This window comes from Geospiza fortis, unplaced genomic scaffold (genome assembly GCF_000277835.1).
Source record: "Geospiza fortis unplaced genomic scaffold, GeoFor_1.0 scaffold40, whole genome shotgun sequence".
In the NCBI taxonomy this organism is placed as follows: Eukaryota; Metazoa; Chordata; class Aves; order Passeriformes; family Thraupidae; genus Geospiza; species Geospiza fortis.
In genome coordinates this window covers 22837123-22852675 of record NW_005054297.1, presented here as the reverse complement: position 1 = coordinate 22852675, position 15553 = coordinate 22837123, and the positions used below count along the sequence as shown (strand labels likewise).

Sequence of the window (15553 nt, the reverse complement as noted above, 5' to 3'; positions counted from 1 at the left end):
GAAAGGGGCATCCTCCTCTGCATGTCCCCCCCCATCCTGTTGGATCAGCACGGTGCCTTAGGATTTTCACCTTTATATTTTTCAAATCCTGTACTGCATTAGTGCATAACTCCAAAGTCCATATGAAGTTTTAGTTGTCTTCACTTGTGGTCAGACAAAACAATCCCTCTGGGCCTGAGATTCAAGGGTACCTTACAGCCTCAGGCCCCAAGAAGTATAAACAGAAGTGAACTGGGGGGGGAGTAAACTGGGGGAATATGACTTCATCACCTGAAGCTGTAATTGGAGGATTAACCCCTGATCTGCAAATGGACCGAATTTATATCTGTCTGAAAAACTTGTGACCATCATCCACCTTGGGTGTAGCCTCTCTTGGAGGCTTGGGCTGCCCAAGGTGTCTGTATTGAAGGCCTTTAATAAATACCCACTTTGTTCTCCAAGTCTTGCCTAGCCTCTGTTCCAGGCTGAAAATTATAGGCATCGGGCACAGGCATCGGGCACAGGAATTGTGGCAATCAGCCCCTCGGAGCTGGTGCAAAACAAACCAGTGCATGGATGCCTCAGCTGTAGATTTGCTCACTTATTTTGGTTCCCCACTGAGAGAAACTGAAGGTGTAGGCAATTCTTTTGAGCCTTTGAGTACAAAAATAGATTTTTAACAAACACCAGCAGCTAAGTCAGCACAGCCACAAACAGCAGGTGCCTGATTACCAGCCTTTCTGCCTTCATGAGTTTTCTCAGCAGAATCATCTGGGCAAAAATGCTAAGCAACACTAGGATCCTTTTCTCAAACAGTGTGGCAGGAATGTGGTTTCCAGAGAAGTTTGGCCCAGACAAATACAAATCTGCAAATACAAATCTGACACCATTTAAGCATAGCTCATCTTGATTCTTGTGTGGTTACTCATTCTTTTACTGATGGAAATCCCTTTGGCTAAAGGTTTGTTGTCTCCTCAGTATGATGCACTTCTGGCCCTCCAATTATTCTCATTAATTTCATTAGAAGACCATTGTAAGACCTCCACAAGAGGGAACAGGTCTAGATGAAGGAGAGCAGTAATTTGAACATGGTGAGACTCTGCCTCAGGTTTCGAGATTATTAATAGACTGACAGAAAACTTTGTGACGGTGAAAGTGAGTGAAGGGAAATGTTTAACTGAAAAGTGGTGCCTTCAGCTGTACATGTGACATCATCTGATGAGGAAAGACTGTGTGCTGAAGTGTGGACACTTCTCTGGCTGCTTGGAATACAGATGAAAAGCTGAAAGCCACTCTGTGATATGTAGAAGTGAGTGTGAGTTGTCCACCCAGCTCCCTGTGGGGTGGCCAACCACTTCAGCTGCTGTTTCTTCAGATGTGCCAGACACAAACCTGTGCCATGAGGTCAGTGGTCTTGATCTCCTCAGTTTTAGTGGCTGTGAGTTGTTGAATTAAAGGTTCTTGTAAATGTCTGTAGATATTTTTGGCTTATATTATAGAGAATAAAACTCTTTATTATTAACCTCCCCAATTTTTTTTCTTTGTTTTCTGATAGCACACTTACAAGAGAGGCTGGATGACTACATAAAGCAGTGGAATGGCCTTGTAAAGGTATTTCGAAATGAGAGGAGAGAAGGTTTGATCCAAGCTAGAAGCATTGGAGCCCAGAAGGCTAAACTTGGACAGGTAGGAGCCAATTCACTCACAAGCCTGTCTTTTTTTTCTTTTTCTGGGGAAAGGGTTGTGGTGGCTTCAATAGACATGTGGAAATTATTGATATTGTTTTAAGAAGAGATTAATTTTCCTCATTTAATCTTCATTTTCTTCTTTATAATATGAATGTATCTCAATGTAAGTAAGTTTAATTAAGTAACAATGTTGTACCCAGAAATATAAGTTACTTTTTTTTTTTTTTTCTTTCATAGGTTTTGGTTTACCTTGATGCCCATTGTGAGGTGGGAATTAATTGGTATGCACCACTTATAGCTCCTATATCTAAGGACAGGTAATGTTCTCCTGTTACTTCCAGTGTCTGGCCTATAGAAAGTAAAAGTCACAGTAATAATCTTCACATTTCAAACTACAGTCGATATGTTTTATATCTATATCCAACTACATCAATATTTTCCATGTGATGATTATATTATCTCCCAGCATAAAAGATACATAATGAGGAAGGAATATAGTCAGGGAAATTAATCTCCAGGCAGTTTATTTTAACAGGCATACTTAATATTTTGTCTAGTGCAGATTATATGTAACTCTTGTCTTTTATGATGATCCGAGGCACTGATATTGAAATGTTCTAGCTGAATAAGGAGCATGATTGAACAAAATAACAAAAAAACTGTGGCTTTTGGTAGAGAAAAAGTAGCAATAAATGTTTTGATTTAATGGGAGTTTAAAGCCCCCGTGATCTCAAGAGTTTATGACTTTCTCATCTTTGGTCTTGATGTATGGTCTTACTTGTTTCCTCTGAAGTGCTTAGGAGCATTGTCTGCAGCAGAACGAGGCCAGGCTCGAGCTGTCTGTGCCACAGACCCAGGCATTTGCTGGGGGTCTGTGAGGGGTGGCAGAGGAGAGACATGCCCAGGGCTTTCCTTCCTTCCAGCTGTCGAAAAGCTGTTGTTGCTGTGTGCTACTGCACTCTTGGCTTGTGTGGTCAGTGCTATGTGTAGGAAACCATGTACAGGATTAAACTCTTTAATCCCATAAAATAGCTCCTTAATCCTAAAAACTATTTGTTAACCTGCTGTGCTACCAGAATTCTCTTGAAGAATTTGGGTTTGTGTGTTTTAAAGGCTGTAACTCAACCAAGACAGGACGCTAGGGAGAAGATGGAAATGCTTGTGTACTCCCATTGAGTGTGTATTACTGTTTCACACAACAAAGACTGGTGAGAAGAGGGGGTTTTAGAGGCATCCTCCACCAGTGCCCACAGAGGGGAAGGCTGCAGGATGATGCCCAGAGATGCTGAGGCACACAGTGCCAGCAGACAGTGCTTGGCAGCCTCCTTCCATGCCCTGGTACCCAGCAGCCTGCTGCTGCTTATGCCTCAAAGAACAGCAAGGTGTTAACATGTCTCTTCCCCCCTGCCTTTTCTATCTCTTGGAGCTTCATTTAAAAAGGTGGAAGTGCTCCAGCCTGGATCACTGGGAAACTCATTTGAAAAATGTGGGGAGAAAAACAAGATAATGTCTTTGCCTTAGTGAATATTGTGTGTAATAGATCACAATGAGGAGAGTATTACAAATCAAACAGGAAGAGTTCTACTGAAAACTGCTTCTAGGAGAGCACTAGTAATGTTTTTTTATCCTTAGAACTTGGTGGGTTTTCAGGACATTTGAATAGGACAGTATAATGAAAATCTGTGTTAACACTAGTAAAAGCTAAGTGTTTATCTTACTTGTTGACAGCTAAGATCTGATATGAATAGAAATTACAGGAAATAACGATACTGTGAGAACCCTGGCCCCACGAGGGCTCCTCTGTTTACTCCAGCAGTGCTTTATTAGAAGACTGGTATCAAGAATTCCACATAAAGAAAAATGTACTGATAAACCAATTGATATATTAGCATCTCAAACCTAACTTTTCTGTTTTTAGAACATCTTAAAACAATGTAAAGACCATCTCTTTTTTCTTCTAATGAGGCTTCATTTTTTTAATAATGTGTTTACAAGTGACTTTATATGCAGTGCTCTATGAACTTAATTAATGGTGTAAATTTCAGATTAGACAGATTACTCTTCTGAAATTGTATTTTGCTCTTTCTTTCCCTTCTATAAATGTTTCAGAACTGCATGTACTGTACCTCTAATAGATTACATAGATGGGAATGATTATTCCATTGAGCCACAACAAGGTGGGGATGAAGATGGTTTTGCCAGAGGGGCCTGGGACTGGAGTTTGCTATGGAAACGAATTCCGTTAAGCCACAAGGAAAAGTCCAAACGAAAACATAAAACTGAGCCTTATCGGTAAAGAGAGCTGTTTACCTACTGTGAATCCTAAGGAATGATTGTCTAAACCCTGTCCTTTTTCCCTCCCCCCTGTCTCCCCACGAACCTCGGCGGGCGCACGCGTGCCCCGCGCCCTGCCCGTAACCGCGCCCGGCCGCCCGCAGAACCACATGCACGGTGCCGCTCATAGATGTCATAGACGGCAACTCTTTTAAGATTGTGCCTCAAGGGGGTGGTGACGAAGATGGGTTTGCTAGAGGAGCGTGGGATTGGAGTATGCTATGGAAGAGGGTTCCCTTGACCAAGAGAGAGAAGGAAAGCAGAAAGACAAAAACTGAACCGTATCGGTAATCACTAAATCACTTACCCATTTCTTTTTTTTTTTTCTGAAGTCAATATTGATCCACTAAAACTTGCATGTACTTCTGGCCTGAGCACCTTCACGTTTCTAACCACACTAGCTGCTTTGTTTAGTCAGACCTGTTTGCCACAACTGACTATTCGCTCAAAATATCTTTGCTACCTCGTGTTGCCTCTTCGTTCCTGCTCTTTTGTGGTTAATGGGGTGCACATTAGAATTTCTGGGTTCTGTTTGGCAAAATATTGTATAATTGTGTATTTCCCTTTGTTGCCAGGGAAAACTTAAATTAGCTGTGATATTTTTTTCAAGCACTGTTGGAAACAACAATGCTTGTTTAACCATTTGGTTTGAAATAACGAGCATGCTGGAAGTATTTCTGATAGACGGTAATGCATAAAATCTGTAGCCTGCTGTCATGGCCTGATGCATGCATACAGCTGGAGGATTATGCATGTGTATCAAAAAAAATCCCTTTTGTCATATATCTGCCACTTGCTTCACAATGGATCACATCTGACAAAGAAGCATACTGTTTAAGAATCTTGGCTAGATATTTCCTAAGAATTTTAATTTAATACACATAACATTAAAAAAAAAAGGGAAGAAAGATAAAAACAGCACCTTTTATTGTGGGAAAACTCCAATAATTTTCATGTAATTTCTGCCTTTTTATTATGCTTTGTAGTGGGGTGTGTTTTCTTCCCAGAAAACAAAAACTGCCTAGAAACCCTAGCTTAGAAACTGTGGTTTCTGGATGGCTTTTCAATACTGGGAGACTGTGGTTCTGCTGGTTTTTTGTTACTTTCCCCTTCACACTTAACTAATCGTGTTACTACATTTGAAAGCAATCTTCACATCTTCAGAATCTAGTGTCTTCTATTGCTTCTATATATGATTTAAACCTTGTAAGAACTGATGTTGGTAGTTGCCTATCCCCACCCATGATTGTTCTTCGCTAAAATGGCAACACATGCAAGCAAGTTATGAAGCTTTGATCTGTTTTGTATACAGTTTAAATAATACCATTTTCTGATGAGGCTGTCCACATTGGAACATTAATATTCACTTAGAGGGGGAACTATTTCAAACATTGCTGTAGTGTTCTGTGTTTACCATCCAAACAGGTCTTAAAATTGTTTAAACTGTTCCCAGAAACACAGAACACATGTTCTCAGAATGTTTTAAAAGTTGACTTTATTTTTAATAATACCTTCAGATTTACAATGCTTCCTTTAAAAAGAGACATGCCCTGCATCTGTTTGTCTCTAGGCTGTGTGCCTTTTCTTGCAGCAATACCAAGGCAAGTAAGACCAAGTAAAAGTATTTCTGAAACCATAGCCAGGATTGCTTAGCTTAAAAAGAAAACAAAAAGATCCTCAACAGCTTAAAGCATTGAAGCAACGTTTTTGTAACGTGAGAATTGCCCCAGGACTGGATCCTTCTTTCAGTAACAGTACTTACTTCTTTGTATCCTATGAAGTAAACTGCTGAGCTTATGTGGCTTTTACTGTGTTCTTTAACACACTTGGCAGCATCTTGGAGGCCAAGCCTGAAACTGCAGTGTCTGAGGCTTCTCCACTTGCCAAGTCTTTATGGTGCTGAGGAAAACCAAAACTGCAGGAAAGCTGTGGTGCTGTGCTATGCAAAGTGCTTTCCCCTGCTGTATCTTCTGGCTCCTTAACCCCAGGATGCAAAAGCAGTGTTGGAGGAAAATACTGTAGGCAGCAAGTAGAAAGGGACATGTAGCAGTACTTTGGCATGTGATCACCTAACTTGGACAGCAACTAAACTGATAATTAATTATGCTGAGAGTCAGCACACACACCCAAGCAAAGCAAAACAAGGAATGAATTCACTGCCTCCCATGGTCAGGCAGGTGCTCAGCCATCTCCAGGAGAGCAGGGCCCCATCACATGCAACAGTGACTTGGGAAGACAAACACCATCACTCCAAACATTCCTCCTTCTTCCTCCAATTTTCATATGTTGAGCATGATGCCACATGGTCTGGAATATCCCTGTGCTCAGTTTGGGTCACCTGTCCTGGCTGTGTCTCCTCCCAGCCTCCCATGCACCCCCAGTCTCCTCCCCAGCATGGCAGACTGAAAAGCAGAAAAGGCCCTGGCTCTGTGCAACCCCTGCTCAGCAATAACAAAAACATCTCCCCATTATCAGCCCTGTGTTCAGCACAAACCCAAAACACAGCCCATACCAGCCACTGGGAAGAGAATTAACTCCACCCCAGACAAAACCAGCACAGCTATAATCCAGACCACGGCATCTTTTTGACACATTAAAACTTGAATTGAATCATGGCATATAAGAAGGAATTTACAAAGTCATTAAAAGGAAGAGGGTAACAGCAAAAAGACTAAACCAAAGTGGAAACCTTGTACTACTTTATCTAGGCCCTCTTCAAAATTTTACCGAGTATAGTGTAAAGTGTCTCCTGATAGGACAAAAAGAGCTAGAAGATCAGAAGGCTGGAAAAACTCTGTTACTTGTTTAATAGACAGTGTGTTCCAATGTGGCAGCTCTTCAGGACATAAACCTGTTTGCAGTTTCATATTATCTTAAAAACTAGAAAAAACTTTAAGAGATAAACATCTCATCACACTGATTCTCATCTTGTTTTTTATTTTAATAGAAGGATGTTGACTGGCTGAATGGAAAATTCAGACCAAGATTTTCTATCATCAAATTCATCAATTAAACAAATTACTTGTAGAAGAAAATCCACAACATAATAAAAAACTGTGACCTCACTAAAAATTATATAGATGCCACTTCAGAAAAGTGCTTCCAGCTGATGACAAAGCTTTATGATTTTTCAGTGTATTGCCATTTACCTGATCTTTACTACATGTTAGCTGAATTGCTTTCCTCCCTAAAGCTTTCTCTGAGTGCTATTGTATCCTTTTGGCAGAAGGAGTTACACTGTCTTCCTCTTCGCAGGTCCCCTGCAATGGCTGGTGGATTGTTTGCCATTGAACGAGATTTCTTCTTTGAGCTGGGTCTCTATGATCCAGGGCTTCAAATCTGGGGTGGTGAAAATTTTGAAATTTCTTACAAGGTAACACCAATATTTGAAAACTAATTCAATTAAATAGAATTTTTTTTCTGTAAATACTTCTGTTTGGAAGTACTTTAGACAGACCTACCTCTTCCTTGTGGAGCCCAGGTTTTGGTGTGAGGAGATGTGACAGAGATGTGTCTCCTCAGTATTTCCTTGTGGACTTTGGGACAGATGTGTTCAGACAGCTGGCTTCTTGCTGAAACCCAAATGATGCGTAATCTAGATTTTGTAGACAGTTTGGGATTGCACCCCTAACTGCCCAAATATCAAATATAAAACCAGACTGGCAAATTTTATGGGAGGAAACTGAATATTCTCATAATGAGTATAGAAAAAAATTTCCAATGAAAGCAATGATAGAGAACAAGTAGTCCTCCTAGTCCTCAGCTTATGCATGTGCACTTGCAACAAAAAGTAATCTGCTTCCTCCCTGCCATTTTTGTGAGTGAAAAATTATTTCATATGCTTTTCAGCATTTCAAGAACTTCTTCACAAGAGAAGTCTTCATAATTGAAATACTAATAACTGCATAATTCATAATCACAGGGGAGGATTTTACTTTCACTCCTAGGCATATGCATGCTCTTCAGTTTGCAGGAAACACAAGATGATCGTCATTAGCTTCTTGTAGCTTCAGTATTTGTAGTGACACAAGTGCAGGCAGCAGGAATCAGGCCCAATTAACAGACCAAAATGAAGATGTCTTATATCCTTAGCAGCAATCTGTGAAATTGTAACTGAATTTTACAAAAAGTACATTCAGAGCTCCCCTAGTTACTCTTGCTCTGAGTTCTTTACTCTTAATACAAGTGGAAAGCTCTTTGTGAGTTAGAGGAAAGCCCTGAGTGCACTTGCTCAGCTATAAATCCATGTGCAAAGGGTATTTATTGAGGGTGCTATACACACGGGGTCTTTATCCATGTAATTCTCCATCTTGCTTAGATCAAAATCATGGCTGAAATTACTTACAGTAGTTCTGTGATTGAAATGCTCATTATGTAGACATCTCCAAAGTGGTTTCATGTAGATCACAACCAATCTTCAGAAGAACTAAACATTTATCAGTCTTGCTTGCTCACTCCTAGATACCAAATAAAATTAATATCCTTGCATACCTGAGGAGGTTTTTTGATTAAACTTAGGAAAATTAATATCATGATGCCCATCTTTCCTAAACTGGTAAGTCATATTTTTAATCTGGAATTTAGACTAATTTGAAACATTCACAAGGTTAGCTTGGATTACGATTTGGTGCTACAATTAAACTTCTCCAAACTATGAGCAACTAAATTCTGATTTAAGTATATTTTCTTTTCCCCATTAAGGGATTATCCAAAGATATGTGGGAGTGAGGGAATTTCAGAATGGTAATATATTTTACCTATTTTTTTATTTTCAGCTACTATGGGAGCAATGGGTTACCTAACACATCCTTATCTCCTACTAATCTTTATTAAGAAAAACTTAAATGTGAATGGACATCTAACCAAAACCCATCTTAGTGATGGCACATGAATTACTTCAATAAAATCAAAATATCAATAATTCTGTTCATAATAAAAATTACTCAGTTCCTGATTTTGGGTACTCTTTCATTACTGTTGTTCTGAAATAGTGATGGAATGAGATGCCCAACTTTCTAAGAAGTTTTTTTTAAAAATTGCTTTTGTTGAGTTACTTCCTTGCTGAGTTGAAAGTGTACTCGGTATACCCTTCAAAGACCTGTTTTCTTTATGCTTACATCTGGAGCAAAAAATATGTAAATATGTGATAGTATAGTAAGAAATGTAGCTGATGTTTCTTCCATAATTTATTATCTATTTGTCTGTCTTAAATTCCTGTGCATATATACTAATAATACCTTTGTTTTCCTTGTAGATTTGGCAGTGTGGGGGAAAGCTGCTCTTTGTTCCCTGTTCTCGTGTTGGACACATCTATCGTCTGCAGGGCTGGCAAGGAAATCCACCCCCTGTGTATGTTGGCTCTTCTCCTACATTAAAGGTATAGTTCTGAAGCAACCTGGAAGGTGGTTTTTGATTTCAGATAAGAACAGTTTTAGATAAATGTGTTTAAATTACCAGTAACAGTTTAGAGAACATTTCATCCAAAGCAGTTTAGTATCTTAAGCTCGGATGATCATCCCCGCAGGAGAGAAATCTTTGTGTCAATCCCACTGTTATTAAGAGTAGAGAATCCTAGAACCCATCTTCTTGCTCTAAAGCCTTGCCCCACTATCTTTGAGGTACAAAAGCACTTCCTGTTACTTAATGTCACCACCTCCAGCCTTTGCTGCACTGTGTATGTATGAACAACTCCAGTAACTATAGCACACTCCTGGAGATGAAGATCATGGGCTTGAAATCCCCTTTTATCTTGATAAAGATGGGTATGATCCTAGGCCAAGTTAGTGAATTCTGGAATCTAGCATCTCTCAGGCTTTTGTGTCTGCATTTGTTAGTGAAGAAGCAGTAAATGACACCTGGGAGGATGGTATGCTCTGCCCTATGTCATGAGGCTTGGCAACTCCTCAGGTACACTGCAGGTTCTAGAAGTGTTATTCAAGCCCTGAGATTAAAATTAGACATCAATTCCAGAAAACAAACAAGCCAGCTCTATATCTGAAGAGAGAATTTGAATCAAGAAAAACTGTTTATATCAGTTTTCATCAACCAGCAGGAAATGAGACAACCCTCCTGTTAAGTTTTTCTATTGCCCAATTTAGGCTTTCTCTTGTGCTCTGTTCTGGCCATCAGCAAATCCCACCCCCAAAGACCCAGCTCTTTGTGAATTCCAATCCCAGAGCAGTCTTCCTAGACAATGAGTACCTGTAGGGTTATAGAGTATAGCTTGAGCCAGCCTAACAGTTAGTTCCTAAGGCAATGTCCCAGCCTAGCTGAATGGTAAAAACTAACCTGGCATACACACCCCCACATTCCCACACCCCCAAAAAAAATCACATATTAGTAATGTGAGTTGATTAACATTTTGGTGAAACAAGGACTAGGACCAGTACAAGGGAGCCCAGGGGGACATATGTGGGTTTAGAGACAGAATAATGGGCAACAGCAAATGATAGGTCTATTGCTCAGTGCAGGCAAGATGCTAGTTTGCCTTGTGATAAAAATAATTTCTGTCTTCTTAAAAGCTGATTAAAAATATTTATTGCATATCTTAACATGTTACATGAGTCTGCTGGCCTGCTTACTGAATAGAAAAAGCACTGCTGAGTGTTCTTAAATATTAAGTTCCTTCTCTGTACAAGGCAGGATGTAGAAATAGCTTTTCCCCCTCTTCAGGCACCCTCCTATCCTCACAGTAAATGTCCTTTATTTTATAGCATTGTTCAATTTATGCCGGATGTGGATTAAAGTCACAATAATTTGTGCCTTCACTCAAGTCTTTTAAGACTGTTTTAACACAGGTAATTAACACTAGAAGAATTGGACAAAGTGAGGCAGGTTATATAGAGATAGGAGCCATCAAAGAGAATAAGAAAAATGTGAGGGAGAGGTTTGTTACCAAGTGAGCTATCCAATCTTCCCCCTTCTCCAAGTAGCTGACTCATTTAAGACTGAATTTTTTTCCCTGTTAGTGGACCAATGCATATCATTCTCTTCATTAAAAATTGTAGAGGGTGAATAGAAACCATGAATTGCAGTTCTAACAGAAGCAAGTAAATGCAACATGTTGTTGCACCCATTACTGAAAAGTCTTTATTTTCAAATAAACAATCTCTAATCTTACAAAAAGTCTTTGGACTCTCATTGAGCAGCCCAGTTTAATTTGCTGGCTTCAGTCCTAAACTATCACTTGAAAATAATATTCACATGTCTTGTATAGCCTGCTGATAGTGACAGATTATTATGCTATATAATAATACTATGCTGTCACTTTCTAAGAGGATAAATCCTTAAATGTCTGTTATTAACAAGGAGTTGCTTCTGGCCTGTTTGTGTGTGCTTTGAGGTCACAGCAGTGTCTTTATTCCTCACAGAACTATGTCAGGGTTGTAGAAGTGTGGTGGGATGAATACAAAGATTACTTCTATGCCAGCCGGCCGGAGACAAAGGCGCTGCCCTATGGAGATATATCTGAGCTGAAAAAATTCCGTGAAGATCACAACTGCAAAAGCTTTAAGTGGTTTATGGAAGAAATAGCATATGATATAACTTCATATTACCCCTTACCACCCAAAAACGTGGACTGGGGAGAGGTAGGTACACGTATGTATTTTAGGAGCTTTTTTTAAAAATCTGAATTCAAAAGGAAGCAATTGTGACTTGACATGTGAACAGGCTATTTGATTACTTCTATACTAAGCTATATGATACTAACCAGAGAGCTATAAAGATGTAACCCAGGAAAAAAATATATCTACTTTTGCAGGTGTGATTTCTTTAATTAGTTCCACAGATCCTTGAAGGATAACTTATGTCTAGCCCTATCCAAAGCACTTTTTTCCATAATTAGAATTTAAGTTTTCTCAAAAGGAAAGCATTTGAATCCTGCATATAGGAGTATTGGTGAAGATTAATAGGTGAAAATATCTTTTATGTGAAGGCCTAGAGAAGAGATCATGAAATCCAGGTGGAGTTCATTCTGCCTGTGTTTGCTAGACTGGGATGTACTCACACATTTACAGCCTCAGATAGTCCCTTACCTGCATGTAATGATTTGATATGATTGTCACCATTGTTTCCAACATCAGTGTATACAACTCTAACTTCACTGAATTAAGAATGTGGTTGCAAATGCAGCACTTTCAAGTGGCTGGCAGGGGAAGTTGTCATATCGCAGGTGAGTGCAGGACTCCTCACTGAACTCTGCCTGTCTCATTCTGGCATTTAGCCCACACCTTGGCAAGCACACACTGCAGGTCTCCTGCCTGCTTTCAGTTTTTTTCCCCCTCTGCAATTGTTTACATCTTTGCCCTGTCTCTCCTATTTATTTCACTTTTTCAGACTGGTGAGGGTAATTAAGGAAATCTTCTTGCTAGCTGAGGAGAACTCCTGTGTCCCACCAAATTTAGCAACCTTCTTTCCAAGCTATGATGAATATGGTACATGGTTTTGCAACTTCAAAAGCACATTAGAAAATACACATCTCTGCTGTCTCCTATCACCAAGCAAGTGTCACCTCTAATTTCTTAATGCTAGAATTAGTGATACAGAGCATGGTGAAAGGGGGTACAAATAACCTTTTGTCTGATGGAGCAGATGAACAATGCCACCTTGATTTCTTACCTAAAAGCTAGCACGAAGCATCAGCTACTATATGAGCCTTAGAGCTCCTCAGGTATCTACGTAAAGGGTTTGGAAGGTACACTAAATATTGCTGTTCACCAAGGTGAAAGCATCTGAAAAGTATAAAATAATACTGGTGACCTTGCAGGACATCATCCCTGATAAAAGCAAGTGGGTCTGGTGAAGCAACAGGAAAATTCTAAGTGCAGAGACTTCTCTGAAGTTTTCTTCAACTCTTCTTCAGAGGCTACTAGTTATCCTACATCTGAGAAGTCCTGTCCCCCCTCCCCCCATTTGTAACACCACACTGATTGCATTTCCACACTCCAGAGAATGAAAGTATGGGTTCATCTTCCCTAGCACTCCCTGGAAGAGTCTAAGCTTAGTCCTTCAGACTTTTTATAGCATTACAAAGAGGAGAGAGGCTCTGGCAAAGAAAATAGGTCTGGAAAAAATATTATTTGTATCATAAAGTCTTTGTAAGGCTGCTTGTTGGCCCTTCTGAGAAGGGAGTGAGATAATCAGCAGTCGAGACGTGCTTTATGACAGGACTTCTGTTCTTTATCCCTGTGCCTGTGCCTGTCCCTCATCAATTTTATTTCTTTTTTTTTTTTCTGTGTAATTGCTGCTGCAGAAGGTCCATCTGAGCAGCTGGGTCAGTGGGCTGTGTCTGGCTGTGGGTAATTGCTGCTGTGCATAACTCCTCTGCATCCTGTTTCTCTTCATCCGCAAGATGAGAGTGATTTACCTGAGCTCCTGAGCTTATTTATGAAGACCTGGGAGATGGAACATGCTCTGATAGGAGAGTGAATAAATTAACATACTTGGTACTCTTATATTTTGGTGTTATTAATTTGGAATTGAGCTTGGCAGCTCTGGCTTTATTAGCATACTCTGACTCATGAAGAGCCTGCAAATTAGCACAGGCAGGCTGAAGCTCCATCTCTCAGAACAGTTAACATCAGTACTTAAATTTCATACACAGGTTTGTCTAATCTCTCTGTCAGATACCTGTTTCTGGTTTGAGAGATAAGTGAGAATTTTCTGAATTCCTTAGTATTTATTTTTCCCTTGAGACTAACTTAGAGTGCAAAACCTCTTTTCCAGATTAGAGGCTTTGAAACCTCTTACTGCATCGACAGCATGGGGCACACCAATGGTGGCTTTGTTGAGCTTGGGCCGTGCCACAGAATGGGAGGAAATCAGGTAAGGAGCTTGGAGGCAAGTCTGAAGGAGAATTGCTTGCTGTGGATTGATAACAGGCAGGTTTTCTGTTAAGCTTGTACGTCAAGTCCCCTAGGTGCCAGCTACAAAGGTGGGAATTAGGGTTTTCTGTAAGCATACTGACATTGCTGAAGTACAGCAGTCTGAAAATACCATTTCAAACATAAATGGTATGAAATTGAAGGCAAATTCATAATCCATTCTTCAGGGAAATAGGTACATGAAGAAGCAACAGTATCACTGCTTCAGCTCTTAGCATTGCTCCTGATTCACCACTTACCTTTACTTAATAATTATTCCTTCAGGAAAAAAACCTTTACTGTGGCTCAAGTATTTAAAGAAGTTGTTTTGGTCCAAGCTAAAACACTTTTGTGCAGTAACTCATCTTCCACCACATTAGAGAAGAAAATGAGCAGAAATTTATCTCTGCTTCATTTACAAATTAATTGACAGAACATAACTGCTATTAGAGGGTTGCAATCAAAGCTTTTATTGTGTTTGACCCGTATCTTCACAAACCTGCCCACACTACCACACAGACATGCTGTTCTGTCTTTATATCTTCTTTTCTGGTTGGAAAATTTTTCAGAATTTAAAGTCCTTATTTAAGCCCATGTAAACTTAAACCAGGCAGTTTTTTTGTGGCAATCATAAAATTGTATTTAGGATTATTTTTTAAAAAATTCTATATGGATTAGCTCTTAGTAGCCCCTGGAAACATCTCTTTTATTCTGATATTTAATGAAAAGGTTCCCTAAACTACTTTTTCGGCATATGCTACCCAAAAAACCCTGTAGCAATTATTCTGTAAGAAGTAGCCAGGATAATCTTTTTGTATCTGGATGAATTAGATTGATTTCCTCCACTGGTAAAATGCCAAAGTTTTAGTGTCTTCCCATGAAATTACTGTCCAGGATCAGGGACTTGCTACCAGGCTTTTATAAAGATCATGGGTTGTTTGGCCATCAAATCATACAAAGGTCTGTAATTAAACACTTTTAGAAGTCTCCTGAATAGAAATCTCCTTTACCATTTTTGTCTTTCTGGTTAAGTTTCTTGGCCTTCTAAGTCCTACAGGAAAGTTAAGCATGAAATTTAGTATTATGATAGTAAAAGTGCGTTATGCAAAACAAAGAACCGTCCTAAGAGACAGGTGTAATAAAACCAGAAAATGTTTTGAATGTTGCAATTTCATTGTATTTGCAGTGTTTATAGAATGCTCATTGAGTCAACTGTTGTGAAAATGGCTTTTTCTTTCCCGTTAGCTTTTCCGAATCAATGAAGCCAATCAACTCATGCAGTACGATCAGTGCTTAACTAAAGGACCAGATGGATCCAAAATTATGATTACACACTGTAATCAGAATGAATTCAAGGAGTGGCAATTCTTCAAGGTATGCAACAGATATATGGAAGAAAATATGGAAGAAATCTAGAAAATTTCTAGATTTCATAGTGGGGTTTTTTTCAGCTTTAAAATTTGTTTTATGTGTATCTGAAATTAAAGATCTGTAACAGGGTTAACTGAATTAAGTAAATTTTTAATGGCACATTCTCAGAAATACACACATGCTAGAGAAACTTCCTCTAGTGAAAGATCCTTTTATTTAGTGAATCTAGTTGCTGTCTTCTGTAGCAAAATCTTTAAGGAAAACTCTGTGAGGCTACATTTGTTGCCACGGGGATATTAGGAGTTAGCACATGTCTCA

General features: G+C 39.4%; 1 protein-coding gene across 1 annotated transcript in view; it reads left to right on the top strand.

Moving 5' to 3' along the window:
* GALNT7 (polypeptide N-acetylgalactosaminyltransferase 7) overlaps nucleotides 1–15553 on the top strand; it is a 37984-nt gene that overhangs the window by 19907 nt on the left and 2524 nt on the right. Inside the window, exons 4-11 of the mRNA XM_031066716.1 lie at nucleotides 1535–1665; nucleotides 1905–1984; nucleotides 3777–3959; nucleotides 7257–7374; nucleotides 9256–9378; nucleotides 11372–11590; nucleotides 13728–13826; nucleotides 15110–15238. Coding sequence (XP_030922576.1) covers nucleotides 1535–1665; nucleotides 1905–1984; nucleotides 3777–3959; nucleotides 7257–7374; nucleotides 9256–9378; nucleotides 11372–11590; nucleotides 13728–13826; nucleotides 15110–15238 — 1082 coding nt within the window. The remainder of the gene's footprint in view (nucleotides 1–1534; nucleotides 1666–1904; nucleotides 1985–3776; nucleotides 3960–7256; nucleotides 7375–9255; nucleotides 9379–11371; nucleotides 11591–13727; nucleotides 13827–15109; nucleotides 15239–15553) is intronic.